Raw genomic sequence first — 23,737 nt, 5'->3', positions numbered from 1 at the left:
TGACAATATCCACCAATGTCAGGGATTTTCAATGTCACTGACATTGGTTGGGACATCGGGGCATGGTCTGGGACACCCTGCTGCCTACATCTCATGAGTCGATGCTTTGCTTTGGTCCTCTTCATGGTGTGGTGCTCCAGCTGGATGAAATTGACATTCCAGCTCAGAAGGGTGTGGTGCTGGCACATCAAATGGCTGAGGACCTGCATGTGCTGCTTTGGCAGCTGCCGAGGGCCAGATGGTTTTGGTCCTGTTTGCTGGAACTGAGGGCATGACGAAATGCACTTAACCCTGGAAAAGTTAACAGGGCCAGGCGGAAAGCTTGTCAGGCCACAACATGCGTGGTATGGGATATGGGCAGTGAGGTTATCCCATAGATGGAGATATCCCATGTGCAAGAGGCTCATTTTTGCCCTGACAGAGTCCACTTGTCTGAATGGGAGATGGACATTTGGCTTCATGCCATAAGGCATGACATTTGGCTTCATGCCACAAGAGTGTGACATTTAGCTTCATGCTCTATTGGAGTGGCTAAGCAGCACACAATAGGATAGTGGCTCCAGGCTTTGGGTGGAAGCTGTTGGTAACAGCTCAGTGGCGGTTTGGGACATACTAGCACATCCATATCAGGAAGGCAGAGCTTGTATGCTGGACCTTCCCGTGGTTGAGGGCCTCAATAAGAGGTCTGGGGGTAGTGGAGGGCTCGATGACACAAGCCTTGGGGGTTCTGCTTGAGAGCTTGCTACTCCTGGCACGAAGGGGTGTCACTAATTGGGTATGCGCTCAAGTGGCATGTAGTAAATTTCTGTCCCTATCCCCTTGGGGGGGACGGTGCAGGGTTCAGCGATTGCTGCTCAATGGGCCCGGGGTTCAGTAGTTGCTGCCTTTATGCCAGGTTCAGCATTCGCTGCATGTTGTCCAGGATGTGCCCCTTATGCTCGCCCAGCTTTTCAGGTTGTTATTAATAAACGGGCTGTGGCCAAATTCTATTCCAACTAAGAATTGTGTCAGTGGTCAATAGAGCAAACATCTGCAGATCTGCACGCAGCATCAGTTCTCTCTAGGAATTGACAAATACCGCAGATGCCATGCTGCCAAATCCTCATCCCTCCTGGTCTCCCACTGGTTGCCTGAAAATCCTATAGTGCCCACTGTCATCAATAGTTAGACTGGAGTAACTGCATAGGATTGCCCTTCCAAATGATTGAAATAACAGCATCTGATACTAAACATCATTACCATCTGTATTTTTTGCCTACTAGTTTATCAGGTTCATCACCCATTTTGTGAAATAGTAGGTGCAATTGGTCTACACACTGATATTCATTTTAATATATTGTGTCCTCCAGCTGTACTTTACCTTCATATATACAATGTCACTTTACTTTTCTGGAAAAAAAAACTTAAGGATGTAATGATGCATCATTTGTAGTCAGTTGCCAATTATTATCTGTGCAGAAACTACCTGCACATGTGGTATCTGTAGAAATTAATGGGAATGTCCAACTGTTTTCCATTCCATGTTGATTTCAATCTGGATTCCAAACCACAAAACTTCTGGCTTGAATTGCTAATAAATTGCTTATTAAGGATGTAACATTGTACACTTGCTGCTTCTTGACATTCTATAGGCCTTAGATGCTGTCAACCATGACATTTTATTAGAATTTTTGCTTTCCATTTTAGGATTGCTGTTGCACACTTTCATTGATACTTTTCTAATTGGTCTCAGCTACTTAAATATGAGTGGATTCACATCCTCCCCATCTGCTGTTCTTATTTGCATTTCTTAGCATTTGTTTCTTAACCATTTAATCTTTCACATTTGAAAGATTCCTATTTGCAAACAGCTATCTCATTATAACTTAAGATGTTCCAACTAATCTAACTGGGATGTTTAAAGTATTATAGTCATTATTACAATGCTTTTCTCTTTGACATGTATATGCCCATACAGTGACATGATTAAAATTTTCTGTTCTAAAAAGATTTCACCCCTCAAAAAGCCCAGCCAAAAATGCTCAGAGTTCATGGTATGTGTATATTAGATAGTCATGGTATAACTTTGGGAGAGGCTGCTGCTGCTGATTTCAAGAATTTATTTCTTTATTTAAAACATTTGTGTGCCACTTTTCCACTCAGTTCAGGGTTCCCAAGGCAACAAACATTAAAAAAAATAAATATTAAAAAGTATGCATGGGTATATATGTTCATGTCATTCAGTCACAGGAGTTCTATGGCAACCCCACAGGGTTTTCAAGACAACAGACATTCAGAGGTGGTTTGCCATTGCTTCGTACTGTGTGGTCTGAAAGAGTTCTAGAAAATGGTGACTAGCTGAAGATCACCCAACAAGCTTAATGTGGAGGAGTGGAGAATTGCACCCAGTTCTCCAAATTAGAGCTCTTAACCACTACACTTCGCTGACTCTTAAGTGTGTGTGTATAAACATTTAAAACAAATAAAACATGAAAACACACAAGCAGGGAAGAGAGCTAATAAGAGTTAAGACGGGGGCAAAAACAAAACAAAAGTCTTCACCCCCTGGCAGAAAACAATCTCAGAGGAAGACAGACAAATCTCGATGCATTGGGAGGGAGTTCCAACGTTTGATGCCATAACTAAGAACGGCCTTTTTTTAGTCTAGCTTCAGCTAGCTGAGGCCCTGAAAGACACATTTTTTGAAGATTACTGGAGTGTTCAAGTACGTTCATATGTGAGTAGGTATGCTGACTGAAGTCCCAAAACTAGAATGACTATCCAAGAAACAATTTAAAACAATAGTGTCTGGAAAAACAAACAATATCTTGCAGACTATGATAACTACTTCAATGAAACTCTGTTATCTTTTTTTTGCATATATTTTATTTGGTGGTTTCTACCATTAACACTAACACCCATATCCTACAAAAAATATCACTTTTGTTCAATGTATTGTCGAAGGCTTTCACAGCCAGAATCACTGGGGTGTTGTGTGGTTTTCGGGCTGTTTGGCTGTGTTCTAGTAGCATTCTCTTCTGACACTTTGCTTGCATCTGTGGCTGGCATCTTCAGAGGATCTGATGGTAGTAAAGCAAGTAGAGTATATATACCTGTGGAATGTCCAGGGTGGGAGAAATGTCCTGTGGAATGCCCACCCTGGACATTCCACAGATATATATACTCCACTTTCCTTACTACCATCAGATCATCTGAAGATGCCAGCCACAGATGCAGGTGAAAAGTCAGGAGAGAATGCTACTCAAACACAGCTATACACCCTGGAAACCACACAACACTTCATCTCTTTGGTTCTCTGGCATGTTTTGTGGAAGATTGACATGATGAAATTTCAAGCAGCTTTTCAATGCAGCTGATACAGTTTGGTAGATCATGTAGGCTTCAGCTAGCCATGAGAGGACAGTAACAGAATCAGAGAAACTAAAACAAAAGAAGCTCAGAAAACTGATTTCACATTGGATAGATATTTCAAATTATATTGTTACAGGCATTCTAATTATATCTAAATATATTATACATAGGGGAGTAATCTGTAGTTGAAGTCAATTTGAATTGATTTAACTGGTTCTGGTGGGTTTTCCAGGCTGTGTGGCCGTGGTCTGGTGGATTCACCAGACCACGGCCACACAGTCCAGAAAACCAACCAGACCCAGTTGAATCTGGCCATGAAAGCCTTCGACAACAGACTGAATTGATTCAGTTTGTTGGTAAGTTAGCATTGAGCCACAGAGAACACTAATAATCCAAACCTCTGTCTAAGAACCTTGAAAAGGAGCTTCTGCATGCCCTTTAGGATCTGCTATATGCCAACTTCTTTTGTCCTTTATAAGGTTAACTTCAATTGTTTAAAAATCTCTGAACCTTGCACTTTGAAATACTGACTAATGAGAAGAGATATAGCAGTGCTGAATACACCATGACAACATGGGTGCCGTCTCCCAAAAACATATTATTTATTACTGATAAATAGAAATGTAAGGTAAGTTAATATCCCTTGTCATTTTTTTGGATACAGATATTGTTAGGAATAATTTATGTATATATTTAGTATCTGCATGTAAGCCTCTCAGCCTGCAGTAAACTTTATCATTTAATCAATTTTAATGGTGTATTAATGAAACCAATTTTTAAAAAAACAGAACAGAAAGAAGATACTATTTCACTCCAGGAGAAAAAATAACTGCGGAGAGAGAGGGGGTGGAGCCAATCTAAATCTATTGTGAAGGCTTTAAAAGCAACCAGAGAAAGGTGATGTTCCCATTGTGATGAGCGTTGACACTTCAGGCGACAGAAAAACAGAAAGAAGAGGTTTAACCTTCCATGTATTTTCCCTTTAGGAAATAGAGTGGGTGGGGCTACCCAATGTGGCTTCATGTGCTAGTGCATTAATAGATAAGCATGTGTTGATGTTGAACCTCAAAGTATGCATTCAGCTTCTTACAACATGGTTTATACAAAGACAAACAGGATACATTCATCAAGACAATAAGAATGAGCTCTTCTTTTTCCAGTGAGAACATAGCAGCTATCAATGCCATCAGTATTTGTTAATCAATAGTTATCATTTTTTTTGAAAACTTTCTATGGCACTTGACAATATGTGGGTGAGAATGAAACAAAATGCCAAAAGCTGGAAGTGAAGAAGAATAAACCATTATGAGTAGTTAAACCTGTCACATGAATCTTAATTAAATATTTAAGTGCCACCACACACTAGTGAGGTGCAAGCAGAAAGCTAAATGGGTTTAATGCAGTTCATGTAGAGAGCCAACATGTGGTTAAGAACACATGGATTCTAATCTGGAGAACCAGGTTTGGTTCTCCACTCTTCCACTTGAGTGGTGGACTTTATCTAGTGAACTGGATTTTCCCCCCTGCTCCTCCACATGAAGTTTGCTGGGTGACGCTAGACTAGTCACAGTTCTTTTGAATTCTCTCAGCCGCACCTATTTCACAAGGTGTCAGTTGTGGGGAGAGGAACGGAAAAGGGGTTTGCAAACTGCATTGACACTGCTTACAGAAAAGAAAGGCAGGGTATAAATCCAAACTCTTCTGCTGTTGCTTATGCAAGACCTTGTGCAGCAAATAAAGCTGTAAATATCATTGATCCCTGAAAATGCTGGCATAAGACCTTGTACAAGCAGAAACACAAATATGGCTTCAAAACTTTTGACAATGCAAGTAGCTATCTGAATTTATTTACTTTGTGATTCCATTTGTATAAGAGCTCAAGTGGAATTTTTATGCTGGAACCCACCTGCTGTCACTTTCTCCTCACATATGAGTAGCCATGTAGAGATAAGATTAAGAGAAAATGCGGGCTACCAACATATTCCCTATGTATTAGCCCAAGGTCAAGGAGCATCTGTATATTTAGTCATTTGTTTTTATAGGCTGTTTACTGGGTTCAAAGATCTGAAATATGAATACCAAGTACATGCTTTAACTGAAGGGGTGGAGGGCATGAGATTAACCTGCCCTTGAAATCTGGTATGGCTCCAAATTTCCACTGAGCTAGGAACCTTCTTACAGTACAATCCTAAACAGGTTTACAGCCCCATCTATATGATGGGGGGGGGGGCGAACACACACAGGGAGTGACACAGAGCTGAACTGATTCATTTGTTCCCTTACCATGTAAGGGGCAGTCCCACTGGCACAGGGGGCAAATACGCAAGTGGTCAGCCACCCACCAGCGCTATAACAGATGAGTCTGGAAGTCTAGGCTGCTATGGAGTTGCACTGGCATCCAAAATGGATGCCAGCAAGTGAAGGAGCAGGCTGGAGCATTTCTAGGGTGGAGCCAACATTAGTCGGCTTCTACCCCACATTTGTATGTAGTTTCACCATGGCCCCAGCCCTGGATTTATATCACCCTTTGGGTGGTCAAAGCTCATTGGGCCTCATGGAGGGGGGTGGGGTTTTTTTTGCTTTTTTCTCCCTCCCTGTTCCTCCAGAAAGCCCTTTGGAGGTGACGTGGTACTGTCTTCACCAAGCCAACTCCTCTTGCCATGGTGATCTGGACTGTGCTGTTAATTAACTACTCAGCAGGGCTTACTCCTAAGAAAGTGTTTTTTTTAGAATGTCACAACAAAATAGTAATTGAAACCTTAAGAAACTAATATGAATCAAGGTTAACATGGATTTCCCCTACTAGTGGATTTTATTTGTCCATCGACATTCATTCATTCCATCACAGCGGTTTGAATAAATGCTGTCGGAGAACGGCAACTGATGCCAACTGCATTTCTTTACAGTCTGGTTCACTTTAAAGTTCCCCACATGCGTTGATGGTGCCAAGGCTGGTCACCAACCAACAGAACAGCCTGTTCTATAGAAATGTTTTAAATCTAAGAGAGCAGTTTCATATGCCAATATTATTAATTCCTGTAGCTTTCCATGTAGTTTCTGCATTTGCACATAGCTCCCCTAATTCTTTCTCTGAATGGCCACTGACAAAAGAGAATACAAGTCACCAACTGGATTTTATAACTACTTGACCAGGTATCATGCATGAGGTTTTATAACTTGAGGTGGATCTACCCATACATTCCAATGAATGTTGGTTGTTGATCTTATTTTTTAAATGAGTGTCATAGATTAAGTTTTGGGGAAAAAATTAATTACCACATCTTTGGAATTTCTGCAAAGTACTATGGTTTCTGCAACATATCTAACACACGTCCAGTTTCCAAACATTTAAAGTTGTCCATAAACTCTCATTCTGCTTAACCCCCCGCAAAAGAAACATACAATCCCCACTGTCATATCATGCTGTATTTATAAATGATTAGAATAATAATGATTAGAAGAATAACCAGGCATAGTGATCTATTGCATTACTCAGAATACTATTTTAAAGTAAAGAAGAGTTAGAATAGAATGCAGGATTTGAGGATGAATAGCCAAGACAGCCCACAGCTGCATGGCCATAAAAACAACTCCAGATGCATCTCTGTTGCCAGCTAGAACAGTCAAGAAGCCAACTGAGGTGACACTGAAGAGTTAGCAAGAGCTCCAGATGCTGCTGCTGGAAAACACATTTCAAACTTTGGCATCTGGCTCCTACTTTTGCCAAATATGCCCTGTTTGTTTTCACAGCTGTTAAATGTGTTTTCTGTAAAAGGATGGAGTTAGTGGAATTAAAGGTCAGCAACTGATATGTCAGTGGTTGTGGGAGGCAATATGAAGCCAACATGCAATTTAACAATGTTAACAATTTGCTTTAGAAATGTATTCCCGCTTAGTGGTAGAGGTGTGCTTGGATAAACTGCATGCCTCGGTTTAAACAGATATGTTTATATTTGTATCCTTAAAGAAGTATAAGCAATTATAGAAGGGTTAATGAACATATTCCTAATGAAAGTGCATTTTTCCTCCTCTTTCTGTCTCTATATCAACGTATTACTACTTAGTAAGAAAAAACAAAGCAAAACTCCAGCCTGCAGAAATGATTTTAGGCAAAAAGGAACCTACATTTGGGTTTCATATTCCTACAAGTGAACAGGTATGATAATTCATCATTAACATTCAATTATGCACTTGTATAGGCCACACACATTAGCCTCAAATGATCCATTTTAGATACAATAACATTTAACAAACTTGACAACAGTCAGAAGTGAAAACAATAAATTAGAAAGTATAGATATTTAAATTCACATTTGAGGAATTAGCTTTTTTAAGTTAAATATTTAGTCAATTGCATCAAAATGGAGTTTATTTTATTATGTGATCATATAATACCATATATACATGTTGGTTTGTGAATTTGTGCATCCTGATTTTAATTAGTCCTGACAGTAGCCATGTACATTTGGTGAACAGGCCCAACATGGGTTTGGGAGTGTGTGTACTGACCCTGCTCACAACTTTTGACCAAGTATACTGGTCCTGTTCTTCAGTGTGCATTTGCCACAGATGCCACAGTGTTTATGTATGTAGAAAGTGTAAATATGTATTGCTGGTTTGAGAAGGAAAAGGGGAGGGGTGGCTTGGAGCAAAGAACACGCATGACAACAGTTTTGCTTGGTAAAAATGACTGGCCACAGCTTGTTTATTGAATACAGGCATAAGGAGCAAAAACGCAGTATAGGGATGGATTCCGGCATTGGGCAGCTCACCTGCTAACCTGATGCAATACCTTTTCCCCATCCCACCTGCAGAGGAAAAATAAGGACTAAGAAACACATGGAAGTAATTTGGGCACTGGCCTCTAAGTGGAACCCCACTTTCTACTGGGGGGTATTGGTCAACCAGCTGCAGCTACCTGAACATGTGGCATCAAAGCCCACCACACCCCCAAGGACATTTATGCTTCCCTCCAACAATCGGGAGGCTAGCATTCAGGCTCCATCTCCTAAAGAATCCATCCTAATGCCCAACCAAGCTTTGACAGAAGAATTCTTGCAAAAAGCATAAACAGCAGATCAACATCATGCAATAAGGGAGAGTGGGAGAGAAAGTCAGGAAAGAGTGGAACCAAAGACAGCAAAGACTGCCTTGGCCAGTGGCCCATGGCTCTACCCCAACTGTCTGAGGCAGTAGCCAATTTTTTGCAGCATTTCAGCAGCACCATTCTTGGCTATCCAGGGCTCTGCATCGGACTGCCTGAGTTTTTGAATTAGCAACCATGTCAGACATGCAGTAGAACCTTGTAGACAACAAGCATGATGATCATAGATCATCCTTCAGGCCACTTTAGTTTCTTTGACCAGTTTAAAAGGTCAAGAAATCTATAAACAACTCTGTCATTCAGTTTCATGCCAAGATAAAGATCATAGCTAATCATGATATCTCCTGTGCATTGCATAGCTTTAGAGTCACTATCTCTTGTTTTCTGTTTCCTGTTACACTGAGGTGGGAAAAACAGAATGTATGATATCAACACCCACACAAAAAGTAATAAAAATACAAAACAACTTTTAATTCTACAATTCCATCTCTTAACAGTAGAAATCATAGCTGTTACAGCACTAATAGTGTAAAAGAAAGTGAAAATGACATTGTAGTCACAGTATTCAGTCACTTCATGCTTTCAAGCCATAGCAAGGTACAAAGATCTCTGAATTTATAGAGGAACATCCACTATTTTATTGCTGCGTTCACCTTGGAAGGCAATTGGAACTGAGGACTCAAAAGCCAATAAATGTCATCCTATCCCTTCCTCAGCAAGGGGGAGATAAAGGGTGAGGGGTTTTTTTGGTGGCCTGCAGGCAAGACTAGGGAACATCAGCATGTCCACTGTGCCAGTGCATGACAAAGGATGGTGATGAGTGAAGCCTGTGAAGACCCTGCTTTGGCATCTTCCATAGACTCTTCTCTGTAGTTTAAACAGTTGTGAAAATGAAACTATTATCTATGTGAGGAGGAAATTGCTCCCTTTATTTTGGATTGTTTAGACCTCTTCAGGCACTGTAATTTTGGGAGAGTGGCTGAAGTGGGTAGGAGTTCTCGTTCTCTATTGTTGGTTGTTTTTGGAGCAAACTAGTGTCACGGAATGATGCTATCGCTAGAGCAGAGGGAAATCACACATGACTGTGAAAAGCATCTTGGGTCTTTGATCCTATGCAAAGGTGCCAGGATGGAACTTCAAAGGCCTAAGTTACCTCGTGGCCTGAACAGAGTTTTCCTGAGAAGGGGAAAACAAAGGTTTTTGGATTCCATCTTGAGACATGGTCAGAGAAGGCTCTCTGGACCATGGGTTCCTGGAATGGGGACAGAGAACTTCCAAATAAGACTGTATTGAGCTGAGCAATCTCTAACTGCATTTATGTTTTACTTCTTTGCTTTGAACTTTTACAATAAATCGTTGAGAACTCAGCTGGTTGGAGTTATTGGAGAAAAGGACCCAGGTCTTTACTGAAACAAGCATCGGCTCTCCCAGGCTTCCTTTCATGATAACTAGTTATGCTTATTATTATTATCAAATATAGCACTTCTTGCGGCACTGAGGATGGGATTGATTGCTGATACTGACAGTAACTGCTGATACTGACAGTAACTCTGTCCCAAAGTGCTGCTGGTAGCAGACTGAACAACACCAGTGCATGAACTAGAGTAGATTTAATGCTCAAAAATTATGGAAATATTGAAGAATTTGATGTTAGCAAGCCAGTTTCTTGAGTTTCATTCTGACTTTCCTTTTATTGTCAAGCAAACAAGTTAGAAAAACCTGAATTAAAGCAAGCTGTACCTTTGACTGTCGGTGGGACTCAGACATTTGCCATGATAGGAACACTCACTGCACCTGATTCCCCTCAGACTAAATTATTTGATAAACTTGTGGGGCTATTAAAGACCCATTTCTTACCCACACCATCTTTAATTGTGCAGATATTTAAATTTCACAAAAGGGACCAACAACCATCTGAAGGCCTTGCTGCTTAAATTGCAGAGCTGCTGCATCTCTCTTTACAATGCACCTTGGGGAATTTGTTGGAGGACATGTTGAGGGTTTGTTGAGTGTGTGGGGTTTATGATGAAGTGTTCAATTGACAACTCTTGTTACAGTCAAATTTTCCTTTTTCAATAGCCCAAGAAAAGGTATTGCTAGTGAGACTGCTTCATTTTGTGTCATGGAAATTAAGTAGAACACCTCTAATATAAATGCTATCCATAGCAAGCAGGTAGAAAACTCTTGGCAACAGGGTCAACAACGCTCAAGTGATATATTTTCCATCATATCTACAAAAAAAACCCCTGCAAGCAAAACATTCCCTGCTCAGGATGCTGAGGACTGCATCATTGGATCTGCTTGCAGATTCAATGATGCAAAATACAGATTCTGCAAGATGGGACACTGTGAGCAAGTATGTCATTCAAAATCTGCTTGTTTAAAACTATGGAGCCATAATAATCACACCACCTGGCTTTATATGATCTCCCCAGTGGACCTGAGGAGCTGTATCACATTCAGAAGGTCAGAGGCATAAAACCTGTAGAAACTGTGATGTTTGTACTCATCAATTATGTGTTTTCTGCATTTGCAATGAGCAGACAGTCTACCTGCTGTGGAGTTGCAGTGTGGGTTTAGAGTATGGTTCCTTCCAAGATAAGCTTCCACTCATCACTGTAAGAAAGCACCATAAAAGCCTGTTGGAAAAAATTGGTTCTCACCACTGGGAATCAGTATCCAAGGCCTCCATACCCTCAGCACCAGCCAGCCTCAGTAGGCTGTCAATAAATCTCCCAAAGTGACTTATGAAGTTTTGGGTGCTTTTAATGGGAAGCCTCTGTCATTTCATCCAGATCAAGCAGTCACTCCAATTTGCATACAAGTTAGAAATTTATAGCATCTGTAAAAAAAAAATTAAGAAAGAGCTTCAGCATCTTGTTGAAGAAGTCCTAGGACCTAGAATGATTTACACAGATACAGTGGACTAAGCTGTAATAGGTGTACTAAAACTTAGGGACAAAATGAGAATTTGTGGTGATTACAAGCTTCCATGTCAGTTGCATTATCTGCTCACCCCTCCCCTTTGACCTCTAAAGTGGATAACAGGGGGCCCAAATAATGAACAGAACTGAAGAATATATTACCAAATATTACCATATAATATTGATTTTTGCTAAATTGTGACAATAAGCTAATGGCCTTTTCTTTAGTTAATTGATTAATGCCTGAAGCACATCACTACTGTATATCTGATAAACTATGAATTTTGTCCTGACCTTGGCTAAGCATGGGGGATTTATAGGAAAGCCTTTGTTTCCCTCTGAAAGTGCAGAAATTATGAAGAATTTGCAATGATCTAACCTGGAAACCTTTTCTTGACAGCCAGTACGTCCCTAGCTATTATTCCTGACTTTTAGTGTGTATCTCAAACAGTTAAAAAGTATCTCTTATATCTTCCATGTTTGATATTGTAAAAAGGAAAAAAAGAAAGAAAAACACACAGAAAGTTTCATACTGTCATGAGGGAAGCGATTATCTGCTGTATCAGCAGTTTATGGGAACACATAGTAGCCAATGATGGCATAGCCGCAGGCACATACATTCAGCCACTCCTGCAGCTCTTTAAAAAGTAGTTCCCCACAGTTCCCATGCCACTGCAAGGAACTTGGGACAGGTGTGATGAACCTGGTCTGACATTGAAAAATCAAAAATGGTTTGAGCCTTAAATACATTGTATAGTAACAAAATAGATAGAAATATGCAAAGCTAAAACAGCTACAGTCAATTTTAAAAAATAAATTCAACAATAAACAGTTGAGAAAACCACACTTCTAGGCAAAGATCACAGTTAGCCATTTTCATTTTTTTACTTGTCAACTAAAATGGAGAAGATTTAGCACAAAGCAAATATTTCGGGGGGGAGGGGGGTCCAGAATCCTGGCATTTTAACAAAAGAGGACTTCTTATTCCTCTTCCCAGCTACAGGTCAAATCTAATTTCATCCTGAGTAACTTCTGCTTACAAAGAATCTCCCAGCATCATGTCTGTTTTTGTCCTTAGATCTATGACATGGGATAAGCATGCCCTTCTTCCTGATATTCAAAACACCTGCAAGAGGCTGTTGAAGAATGGAAGATCCCGCTGATGGATTTTCCATGTCTTGTACAGTTTGACCCTAACAGCTCTATTTAGAATCTAGAATCAATATTAGATTGAGGGAGGGGCAAACATGAGGAGAAAGCAGCAGAGGACTTTGCTGATGCATTTTCCCCATCTGCAAGCACAAGGAACATTCTCCCCACTGGAGGGTACAAAGGCACCAGTGGCTGACCACTCAGCTCTGTGGCAGCTAATCCCAGAAGTTGGGGCCACTGCAGAGCAGTGCTGGCATTCACTTGGACGGCGAGCCAGGCCAGGGCATTCCCAGGGGTGGAGCCAATGTTTGTCAGCTTCCAAGAGCATTGCAGCCCAGGAACACAGGCCCTCAGAACTGCAGACTTCTGCCACACAAAAGTGAAGTGTAAGCTTGTGTAGGCTATGGGGTAATTTGGGCCCCATAAGTTTTTTCCCTCCCTCCTGCACCACCTGAAGCCCCTCTGGCACTGGCACAACACTTCCTTCACCACACCACCTCCAGCCTCCATAGCACTCCCCCCAAACTGGGTTTCACTTTAAGGAAGACTCCTGTAACCATTTGGCATGCAGTTCTGCAAGTGTAAATCTAAGTGTATAATTTTAAGGACAGGGTCGAGCTGTCTTATCTGAAGCAGATAAAGTCTTAACTGCCATAGATAATGTCAACTGGAATTTCCTTTCCTCCATAGATTATAGGACAAGGGAACATAAATGGGAATTAAAAAATAAATTCTGCACATATATCAGAAAGCACCTTTTCATGTGTAGAATAATAAGTGTTCTGAATAGCCTGCAGGCAAAGTTGTTGAGGCAAAAAGTATCAGTGTCATTTGAGAAACAATTAGTTACCACCTTTGGGGAAATAGACTACTAAAAAGGATGTGTCTTGATGGACCAAATGACCTTTATTCAATCTCCGAAATACATCCAATGTTCTTATAATTCTATTGAAGAATATTTCAGCATTTTGGCCTCAAGCAATGTCAGTTTTTGCTTGAATTATTCTGCTCACCAGCACACTGCTGAGGCTATTTCTTTGCTGTACTCTTGCAAATAAAGCAAACAATGGCTGGGTTTTCTCATAATGTTGCAGCACCTTGACTGTTTAGTCAGAGCACATACTGCTTTGCGCCAACCCAGCCCAGCTATAAACAGCCAATCTTTTTGCATATTTAATTGGTTGTAAGAACCAATAATTAATTAATTAACATTTTATAAATAAATTAACTAAATAAATTGAATTCAATGGGACTTCATAAATGCACAGACCACTGTACCCAAAAAAGTATTCAAATGTATTATAATAACCCTATGTTTAAATATTTTATACTTCTTGTAAATTCATAAACTTCCAGATTTTATGTTTTTTGGTATTCAGTTGTACATACAACTCACAGTTTAAGATTCTGTATATTAGAAAACCCAAATATTTGCAGGAAAAAAATGGTGTGGCTATCCCTCAATATTAGGGATGAGCCACTGTTACCTATTTGTTTTTGTCTCATATGTATTATTTCTGTCAAGAGTTTTGCTCTCTTTTTTTCACTGTTGATTTTGTAGATTTCATTTGTATTGTGTCATGCATGTTTTAAGTTTTTTTTAAAAAAATGTAATTATATTTATACATACACCATGCATCTTTCATGGTATGATACACATATACCGTAATATTATATATGGAATACCAATTTACAGACACACATATAATGTTAAAAACTGTGTAGTGTCTTCCCCCCACCAAGATACAAGAATGCAGAATACAACATAAAAATAAAGTATCATGGGTTTTACTCACAACATTAGTAAAACAGCAAGGAGAAGAAATTTGAAATCTTTTCTGTATACAAGTCATTTCTTCATTCCCTCCCTTCTGGTACCTGGGCCAATGACAGTAAAATAAGTTGGTGTTCCATAGTACAGCTGTTGCTGTAACAAGCAGAACTAGGAGCAGTGCTTATGGGAAAGTGTTATCCTAAGTAGGTGTCTCCACTTAGGAGAATTAGCTCATGGAGACAGATTTTATTGAGAGGGAGTAACTGAGATCTCTAATGTGTTCATGAGGATAGTGTTTATGAGGAATCTCTTAAATGAGGTGATTGTAAAATTAACCATTGAATTGTATTAATAAAATAATGAAAAACAAGGAATATATTTTCAAGCAGTGAACGCGCGCACAGAAGGCATATAAGAGAAAGGAGAAAGATTTTGTTATGGCTGATAGTTATCAGTTTTGTAGAAGAGGGGTCCAATGAAAGTAGCAGCTAAAAGGAGGGGGGAAGGAGCCCACAGCAACATCTGGGGCTGCACAGGGATCCAACACTATGAATGACCACGAAAGCAATATTTATATTCATAAATGGATCATGAGGCAGAATGAGACAAGCTGGCAGGAAAGAAAGAGCCAAAGAATTGATTGCTTTTCTAGGGTTCTAAATCAATAAGACAGGAGAACCTCAAGGAGTTGTCAGGATGCAAAAGAATGCCTGGGCTATTCTCCTCAATTCTGATTAATGGCTGTGATGGGTGCAGATGAGTGCTGGGATGAGCACAAATTAGAATAAGTAATGGCCAGCTCAGAGTGCTGATTGAATCATTTTAGGGTGAGACAATGGAGATTAGGTAACCCCATTGTTCTGCCAGGCACACCTTGGGCCATGAGAAAAGTACAACTTCCAACCTTTTCTCCCCATCTTTTGACACACAAGATGGAGACCCAAAGTCTCTGGGGAAACTCACTTTTGTGTGGAGCAGTGTCTTGTTCTCAAGTTAGTTCATGTTCCTGTTCCTGTGCCCTGTGTTCACCCTGTGTTCCTTGTTCTCAAGTTAGTTCCTGTGCCCTATGGCACCCCATAGTAGGGACAGCGTCCATGAGCTTTTTTATATTAAAAGTGTATATATATTACCTTTCCAGAGACCAACTAGAGTCCACTTACCAGTAAAACAAAAAAAGGCACTTAAAACAGTTTAAAATGTAAGCTTTTCATTTTAAAAAAGATCCATGAGATGCAAACTGGGATATAAAAACAAACACTGAGCAGCCTAAAATGATGTAAATAAAACAGGAGTCAGGCCAGAAATAGGTCATAAAAACAACTAAACAAATGAAGCCCATTAGTTAAAGGTTTCAATTAAAAAAATGTTTTGTACTGGCAGCTAAAGCAAGGTAGGCACCACGTGAATCTAAAAAAGGGAGAGCATACCAAAGGTGAGGTGCCACCACAGAAAACATCCTGTCCACGGTCACCATCTGCCTCACCTCTGCAGGTGGAGGCACTGAGAGGAATAACTTGTTTGAACATCTCTCTTTGTTACCGGCTGCCCTGGTAACTTTTATAGTGATCTCAAAGTGATTTCAGCTTTGGCGGCAATGAGCGAATGCAGAGGCAGGCTGCCTTTAGAGCAGAGATTCTTTATTGTGATTTCAAGCTATTTTCAGGCCAGACCCCCTGCACAGAGCAAAGCCCAGTCCTTTTATACAGTTTTTCACCCAATTGGAGGGGAAAAGGGGCAGTCCCCATCCCCATAATACAAACAAGGGAGGGGGCAGTCCCCTGCCACATAATACAGAAACAATCTAATACAAAGAGGAGGAAGACAGTCTTTTGCTTTTGCTGATGGAATTAAGTCCCAAAAGAAAAGGCTGCCCCTTCTTGCCTGAGGCTAGTTCCTTGGGACAGGAGGGTGTTGTCCAGTTACATATCCTGGCTGACTTCTAAAACTCTGTCTCAAGCAAGGTAATATTACAAGCAATGCAATATCAATGTAATACCAAGGAATCTACAGCATATTTAAAGGTATACATAAGCATAAGCATTTATTGTCATTGTGCACGCACAACGAAAATTTACAGCAGCATTCCTCGATGCACACAATTCCAGACTCATACCCCATCCTCACTTTCCCCTTCCTCCACCCATCACTACACAGCCCCAAACACATCAACACGAAGCCCCGAAGTTCAGCATCGTCACAGCTCTAGAGTAGAAGCTGTCTCTAAGCCTCTTTGTCCTAATTTTTATAGACCTGTATCATCTGCCAGATGGTAACAGTTCAAAAAGAGAGTGTGCTGGATGAGACGGATCTCTCAGAATATTTTGGGCTTTCTTTAGGCTTCGGGAATTATATATATATACACACACACACATATATATACATATATCAAAAATAAAGACAAGACAAGAGTTATTTGAGTAATATCCTTATTTCTATACACACACACACACACACACACACACACACACACATATATACATATATCAAAAATAAAGACAAGACAAGAGTTATTTGAGTAATATCCTTATTTCTATGTCTATTTCTTTAAAAATCTAAACAATTGCATTCTTCCAAACAGATGCTTGGATTGGCTTCATGGGGGAGAAACTTAAAGGCCTAAACAAATCCTTTATTAGTACTAACACACACACACACACACACACACACACATACACACACACATATTTCTAATAAATTCTGCGGGATCACCGGTTACATCTTCACTATGTGCTAGAACAGGGGTAGGGAACCTGCGGCTCTCCAGATGTTCAGGAACTACAATTCCCATCAGCCTCTGTCAGCATGGCCAATTGGCCATGCTGGTGGGAAGACTGATGGAAACCAGACTCTGGAAGCTTCTGAGGTCCTAACTAGAACTATGATAGTCTAGATTTCCCAAGACTGTTCAGATTTATAGAATACCTATCCCAAGTAAATAGTAAGAAGACATTATTTGTGTAGGATTGTTTGTTTGATGATTGAATGTCTTGAGTTCATAGGAGGAAAGGAGGAATATAAATGTTTTAGTTTCATTTTTAGTGGAAAAAGCAGCATTCCTTTAGTGTGATACTATAGATCTCATTCTTGGCTTTGGTGATTACAGATGCAAACCAAGAAACAGGTTTGTGAAAAGAAATACTAAGTTCCATCCACTATTTGCCCTTTGATATGTTGGAAAGTGGAAAGAAAGAAAAGAAAGAAAGAATATATCTTCTCCCCAGTCTTCTTATATCCTTTTCTTTTCTTTTTAATAACTGAGATGTATCTAATGTTTTGATGAAGTATATACTTTTATTTTGTATTGTTAAAATAATTTTTGTCCTGAGCTTGCAAGAAACATCCATAAATGGATGATCTGATAGCTTGATTATAAAATCTGCTACAACATAAGATCTTGGCTTTAAGGATCCCAAGGTTGAGTGAACATAGAAAAAGTAGAATTGGTTCTTATATTTTGGTTTTCTCTATTGTATGGTATCTCAAAGTTACTTGCAATCACCTTCCCTTCCTGGTTCTTATATTTTGGTTTTCTCTATTGTATGGTATCTCAAAGTTACTTGCAATCACCTTCCCTATCCTGCCCCAGGATATAGGGGGACTGAGAGAATTTTGAGAGAACTGTGACTAGACCAAGATCACCAGGCAGGCTATGTGAAAAAGTGAGCGCTGACAAACCACTTCAGTTAGTCTCTTGCTTTGAAAATTTTAGGCAAATTGTGACTTGATGACACTTTACACACACCTTCAAGATTCATCTAATTTTTCCTTCATTTAAAAAGCAAAAAGAAAAAGATACTTAGATTCTGATTGCTGTCTAATTGCTTTGTGAATTTCCAACTATTCTGCTATAGAGCTAGTGATATAGTGGTTAAGACCAGCGGACTCAAATCTGGAGAACTGGTTTTGATTTCCCACTCCCCCACATAAGTGGTGGAGAAAAAGTTGCTGTAGCATTTTTACAAAAACTCTATAGAGTTTTTGTAAAATTAGTTTTTATTTTTATAAAAATAGTTATAGTTTTTTTTAAAGTACTGCAGTAGCTGCTTGTCACTTCCAGTTTTGACTAGAAGTGATGTAAGCGTTCTGGCGTTGTACCATCAAGCAAGCCACCCCCTCCTTTTGCCCCTGGCTGGCATCTCAGATACTAATGAGCAACTGCTAAGGAGGCCTGGCAACCATAGGTAGGAGGGTTAGTTACTCCAGAGTAATTAGTTGGTTAATGTGGAGTACAATTGTGGTCTCAAATAAGGAAAAATTAGGACAGGTTGCATTAGCTAAAACAGAAAGTGGGTTGAATTTCTTCAAACTATATTGGAATATATTCTGCATGATGTATATTCTAAAAGATTTTTTTTAAAAAAAAGATTTCAAAAATGTGCTCCAGGCATAGACTTTGGTTCTCTTAGGCATTAAAGACTTCAGAGAAGGCAAGCCCAGAGAGTCCACCAGACAAGAAACAGCCACTCTCCCATGAGTGTTTGGCTTTCAGGACAATAAAAATCTTGTTCTAGGTAGAAATACTAAAATATACTCAGTGGCTGAGACTGACATTGGGACTAGTAGGAGATACTGTTTGCTTGTGATATAGAAAAATAGTAACTGAACAAGACTAGTTTATAACTGGTATTTTTCATTTCCCACTAAAATCATATATAGATTCAGAGGTTCAGTTCGCTTCATCATTTAATTTTCTTGTTTGGGGTCATCTTTATTTCCAGGCAAAACTCCTGTATTTTTTAACAGGTGCACAGGCAGATAATATGCAGCAAATTAAGCTTTGCACATCATTGTATATTAAAGGCTTCATCAGTTACAGTTTTGCATTGCATACAATTGTTCTGCTGGGAAGAAAGAAGGTGATCTTAACCCAGTTCAAACTGTAAAAATACAGTGTCATCCTGTATTATCAAAGAATACACAAGTGTTGAAGACCACATTCTGCACAGGTTGTTTGATTCTGTTTGTTTGAAGTTCATCATTTCTCTCATGCACACACGTTACAATACAATGCTTCTACAGTGAATTTGATTTGCGTGCTGATGTGCAGATGTTTGCTTACCACTGACCACTGTCACCGTTCTTTGTTGGAATAGAAATTGGCCTCTGCCCATTTATTAATCAGTAACATAGGAAGCTGGACGAGCATAAAGGACACATCCTGGCCACCAGGCACCTATCGTGCTGAACCTGGCATACAGGCAGCAATCGTGCTGAACCAGGCCCTTTGGGTAGCAATCGTGCTGAACCTGGCTCCGTCCTCCATGGGGATTGGGATAGAAAGTTACTAGGTGCCACTTGGGTGCTTACCCATTTAGTGATACCTGTTTTTGCTGGGGGTAGCGAACTCTCAAGCAGAGACTCTGCAGCTTGCACCATTGAGTCCTCTACTACCCCAGACCTCTTATTGAGACCCCCAGCCTTGGAAGGTCTTGCATGCAAGCTCTGACTTCCTGATATGGATGTGCTCCTATGTCCCCAAACCGCCGCTGAGCTGATACTAGCAGCTCCTGCCACAGCTTCCTGAACCCTATTGCGTGCCACTTAGCCACTGCAATAGAGCATGCCTTATGGTGTGGAACCAAATGTCCATTTCCCACGCGGGAAGGTGGACTACATCAGGCACATGGGATATCTCAGTCTGCAGGATAACCTCACTGCCCATATCCCATACCCTTCGGGCTGCAGCCTGGCAAGCTGTCCTCCTGTTTGATTAACTTTTCCTGATTAACTTTCCTGATTAACTGCATCCTGTCATGACCTCCATTCCAGCAAACAGGACCAGAACCATTTGGCCTTTGGCAATCACCAGTGCAACACCTGTAGGTCTGCAGCCATCCGGTGCACCAACACTGTAATGTATTGGCTGTAAGGGCCTGCAGCTGTTGGGCCAGCGAAGGTAAGGGCGATCGAGGATGCCCCAGTGCCACAGTCAAAGCAGGAATTGCAGGCATTTTTGGGACTGCTGAATTTCTATCATTCATTTTTGGAACATAAGGCCACTGTAGCAGAGCTGCTGCATCGCTTATTAGATAAGCAGACAGTGTGGCAGTGGACAAGTCAGCATGAGGAAGCATTTCAGAACATAAAAAAATTGTTGTCATCAGAAAGTGTACTGGTTCATTTTGACAAAAGGAAGCCACTAATCTTAACGTGTGATGCCTCCCTGTATGGAGTGAGAGCAGTGTTGAGCCACAAGTTGGGGGATCTGTGGGAAGCTCCAATTGTGTATTATTCTAGAACTTTGTCTACAACTGAGCGAAATTACCACAAATAGATAAGGAAGCATTGGCAATAGTGGCTGGGGTCAAGAAATTCCATGATTATGTGTATGGGTGGCCTTTTGTTATTGTGACAGATCACAAACCATTGTTGGGATTATTTTCATCAGAGCACCAGACCCCACAGATATTGTCCCCCAGAATGCTTTGGTGGGTGATGTTTCTGAATGCATATGATTATGTCTTGCAGCATCAGCCAGGGAGGAAGATTAGTCATGTAGATGCGCTGAGTCGCTTACCAGGACAAAGGGAGGTGGAAGACCACTCCCCACCTCTAGAGATTTTAATGTTGGAATCATTACCTGAGCCTCCAGTGCAAGTGGAAGAAATAGCCGAAAAGTCAGTTAAGGACCCTGTGATTGCTCTGGTATTTGACTGGGCATGGAGGGGTTGGCCATTGGGAAAGCTAGAGGAAAAATTCAGACCATTTGAAATAAGACAGCATGAGATATCTGTTCATAAGGGTTGTTTACTGTGGGGAAATAGGGTGGTGATTCCATCAACCTTGAGAATTAGGGTGTTGGAGGCCTTACATGTGGGGCACCACGGGATAGTGAGGATGAAGGCATTGGCCCATAGCTATGTTTGGTGGCCTAAGATTGACAGTGAAATAGAAGAATGGGTGGCCAGATGCAGGGAGTGTCAGATTACATGGCCTGCACCATCACAGGCCCCCATTCATCAGTGGGAATCAACAAAACCGCGGGTCAAGGTTATTGCTGACATTGATTTTGTATGGTCCCTTTTATGGTCAGATTTTCCTTATTGTAGTGGATTCATATTCCAAATGGTTAGAAGTAGTGCCAGTAATGTCAATGACATCACATACAGTGATCAGGGCACTGCGTAAGCTATTTACAATCCATGGTCTCCCATATACTGTGGTATCACATAATGGGGCATCATTTGTGTCTGAGGAATTTAGGGCATTTTTGGCAGACGGCATTATTCGCCAGGTTACTTCAGCCCCTTTCCACCCAGCCACCAATGGACAGGCAGAGAGGATGGTATGTACAACAAAGAATGCCTTGAAGCGAATAGTAGAGGGGTATTGGCATCGTCGGTTGGCAAACTTTTTGTTGACGCAGCACATAACACCGTGTACAGCCACAGGGAGAAGTCCTGCAGAACTGCTGATGAATCGGAGGCTTACAACGTTGTTGGACCGGATGCATCCCGATTTAGTTGATGAGCAACCAAAGAAAGAGGACCAAGTGCTGAAAGCGCCTCGGACATTTGAGAGGGATGACACTGTATATATTAGGAACTATGGAGCAGGCCCTTGTTGGGTTCCGGCAGTAGTGAGGCAGCCGACAGGACCACTGTCATATAAGGTGGTAGTAGATGATGGGCGGGTGATCCGCAGACATGTGGATCAAGTGAGGAAAAGGGTGTCAGGCTCAACAGTAGCAGAAGCAGTAGATCAGGGAGATGAGCAGAAAAGGAGTGAGGCCCAAGATGGAGATCAGGGTAGGGCAAGATGGAGATCAGGGGTCCCAGGTAATCGAGGAACCAAGGGTGGCACCCATGCCGAATGCAACTTAGAGTGAGGAAGCATTGCAAAGCCCAATAGGGTTGCAGGGTCAGGAGCCAACTCAGAACCAGGAACCAGAACGGGAGTTAAGACGGTCTCAATGGAGTTAGGGGGAAGGGGTGTAATGTATTGGCTGTAAGTGCCTGCAGCTGTTGGGCCAGTAATTGGCAGTTAGCAATTTTGTATGTATTCAGTGCAGCTGCAGGTTTGTTATGCTTGTTGTGAGAAGCTGTTAGAGAATAAACGGCTTATATTTTATCCTTCTGACTTGGACTCCTTGAGACATAATAAACACCACACCCTTCTGCGCCGGTATGTCATTCTCCCCTAGTTGAAGCACTACAACTTGAGGAGGGCCAAAACAAAGCACCAATTCTCAAACCATGGGCAGCAGAGCATCTCAAACTATGTCCTGATTTGCATCCCAGCCAGCGGATCATCAAGATACCGTCCAGACCAAGATTCGCTTCACATCGGGACTTTGTGGCATAACAACCAGCCCAGTGCACAATGCTGTGCCCAATCAGCCATACACAGGTCCACTGGCCTGGCATAACTATAAAACAAATCACAACAAAAGGTGAGGCTGCACATATACTTGGTAAGCAAGTGACCTCCACTGGCCAATAGCCCGAATTTGGTCAAGAGAAAAGCCTGCTTGAACTGCTGACCATGGCTGCTCCAGTCCGGAATGAGTGCAGGCTGAATTCCTTGGCAGGAAGCCCCAAGGCCTCCATAAACTGCTGCATCACCACCGTAAACTTGAACCTGGATAATGCTGACTCACCCCTGTGCATAAGGAAGGGACCTGGGATGACCGGGCATCCTAAATCAAAGACAAACCAGGACCCTTGGGCACCATCAGGAATGGGGATAGACTGGTGCTAAGTTTTCTCCTCCTGGTAAACCAAACTGGCAGAGAGGATACCAGTTCCCCTGTACCTAGTAGTCCCTGGTGGTCTGTGCAGAGTCCTCATCCATTGACTCACCAGATGAGGAAGTGCTAAGAGAGCGCCTGGAGGACCAAGAGTGCCGAGCAGACTTCCACCCTCTGCGCCTGGCACTCATGTCATGAGTGCTGCCTTGCCCTGCCGGAACCAGCCCCTCCCCATAGGAACCATGGTTGAAGAGGTCTGCCCATCCCCACTTTGCAGCGGTTGGGGGCCAGAGGCTAAAGGACCTTGCGGAAAAACTTTCCTAGATGGGCCCATGGGCAAAAGGCTTTACAAGTGGTGGCTCCCATAGCCCCAACTGAAATTTGAACTTGAGCCCTGAGGAGGCAAAAAATAGAAGGGGACTCTGCCGCCCATTTTAAAGGCTGGTTCCCCCCCCCCCACAAACCCTGCTGGCCATTGCATGACGTATGGAACAGGTGTCCCTTGGCCTGGCCAACTCGGCGTTAAGGGAGATGAGGAAATCCAAATTCTGGGCAGGGAGCCTGCCTGCAGTATACTGTCTGCCACTCTCAACCTCACTGGTGTAGAAGAGGCAAGAGGCCCCATTGTGGCCGTTGGTTCCACTGTTGGTCAACTGCCAGCTGACCAACTGATCCTGCTGCTGCGCCCCGAGTCCTGGGGTGCGCCATCCAGCTTGGTTGCGCAGCTGGTGGGGTGCCCTGCT

The 23,737-nt window shown here is 41.6% G+C and overlaps 1 protein-coding gene across 1 annotated transcript; it reads left to right on the top strand.

The window, feature by feature from the left end:
• The first annotated feature begins 62 nt into the window (after positions 1-62).
• On the top strand, positions 63-22,133 carry LOC125431297 (uncharacterized protein K02A2.6-like). Its single transcript, XM_048494063.1, is given in 4 exon segments — positions 63-171; positions 20,176-20,568; positions 20,571-21,294; positions 21,296-22,133. Coding segments are annotated over 4 exon segments (2,064 nt in total).
• Positions 22,134-23,737: the final 1,604 nt, after the last annotated feature.

This window comes from Sphaerodactylus townsendi, linkage group LG04, assembly GCF_021028975.2.
Source record: "Sphaerodactylus townsendi isolate TG3544 linkage group LG04, MPM_Stown_v2.3, whole genome shotgun sequence".
NCBI classification, from domain to species: Eukaryota; Metazoa; Chordata; class Lepidosauria; order Squamata; family Sphaerodactylidae; genus Sphaerodactylus; species Sphaerodactylus townsendi.
This window is presented reverse-complemented; position numbering and strand designations above follow the sequence as displayed.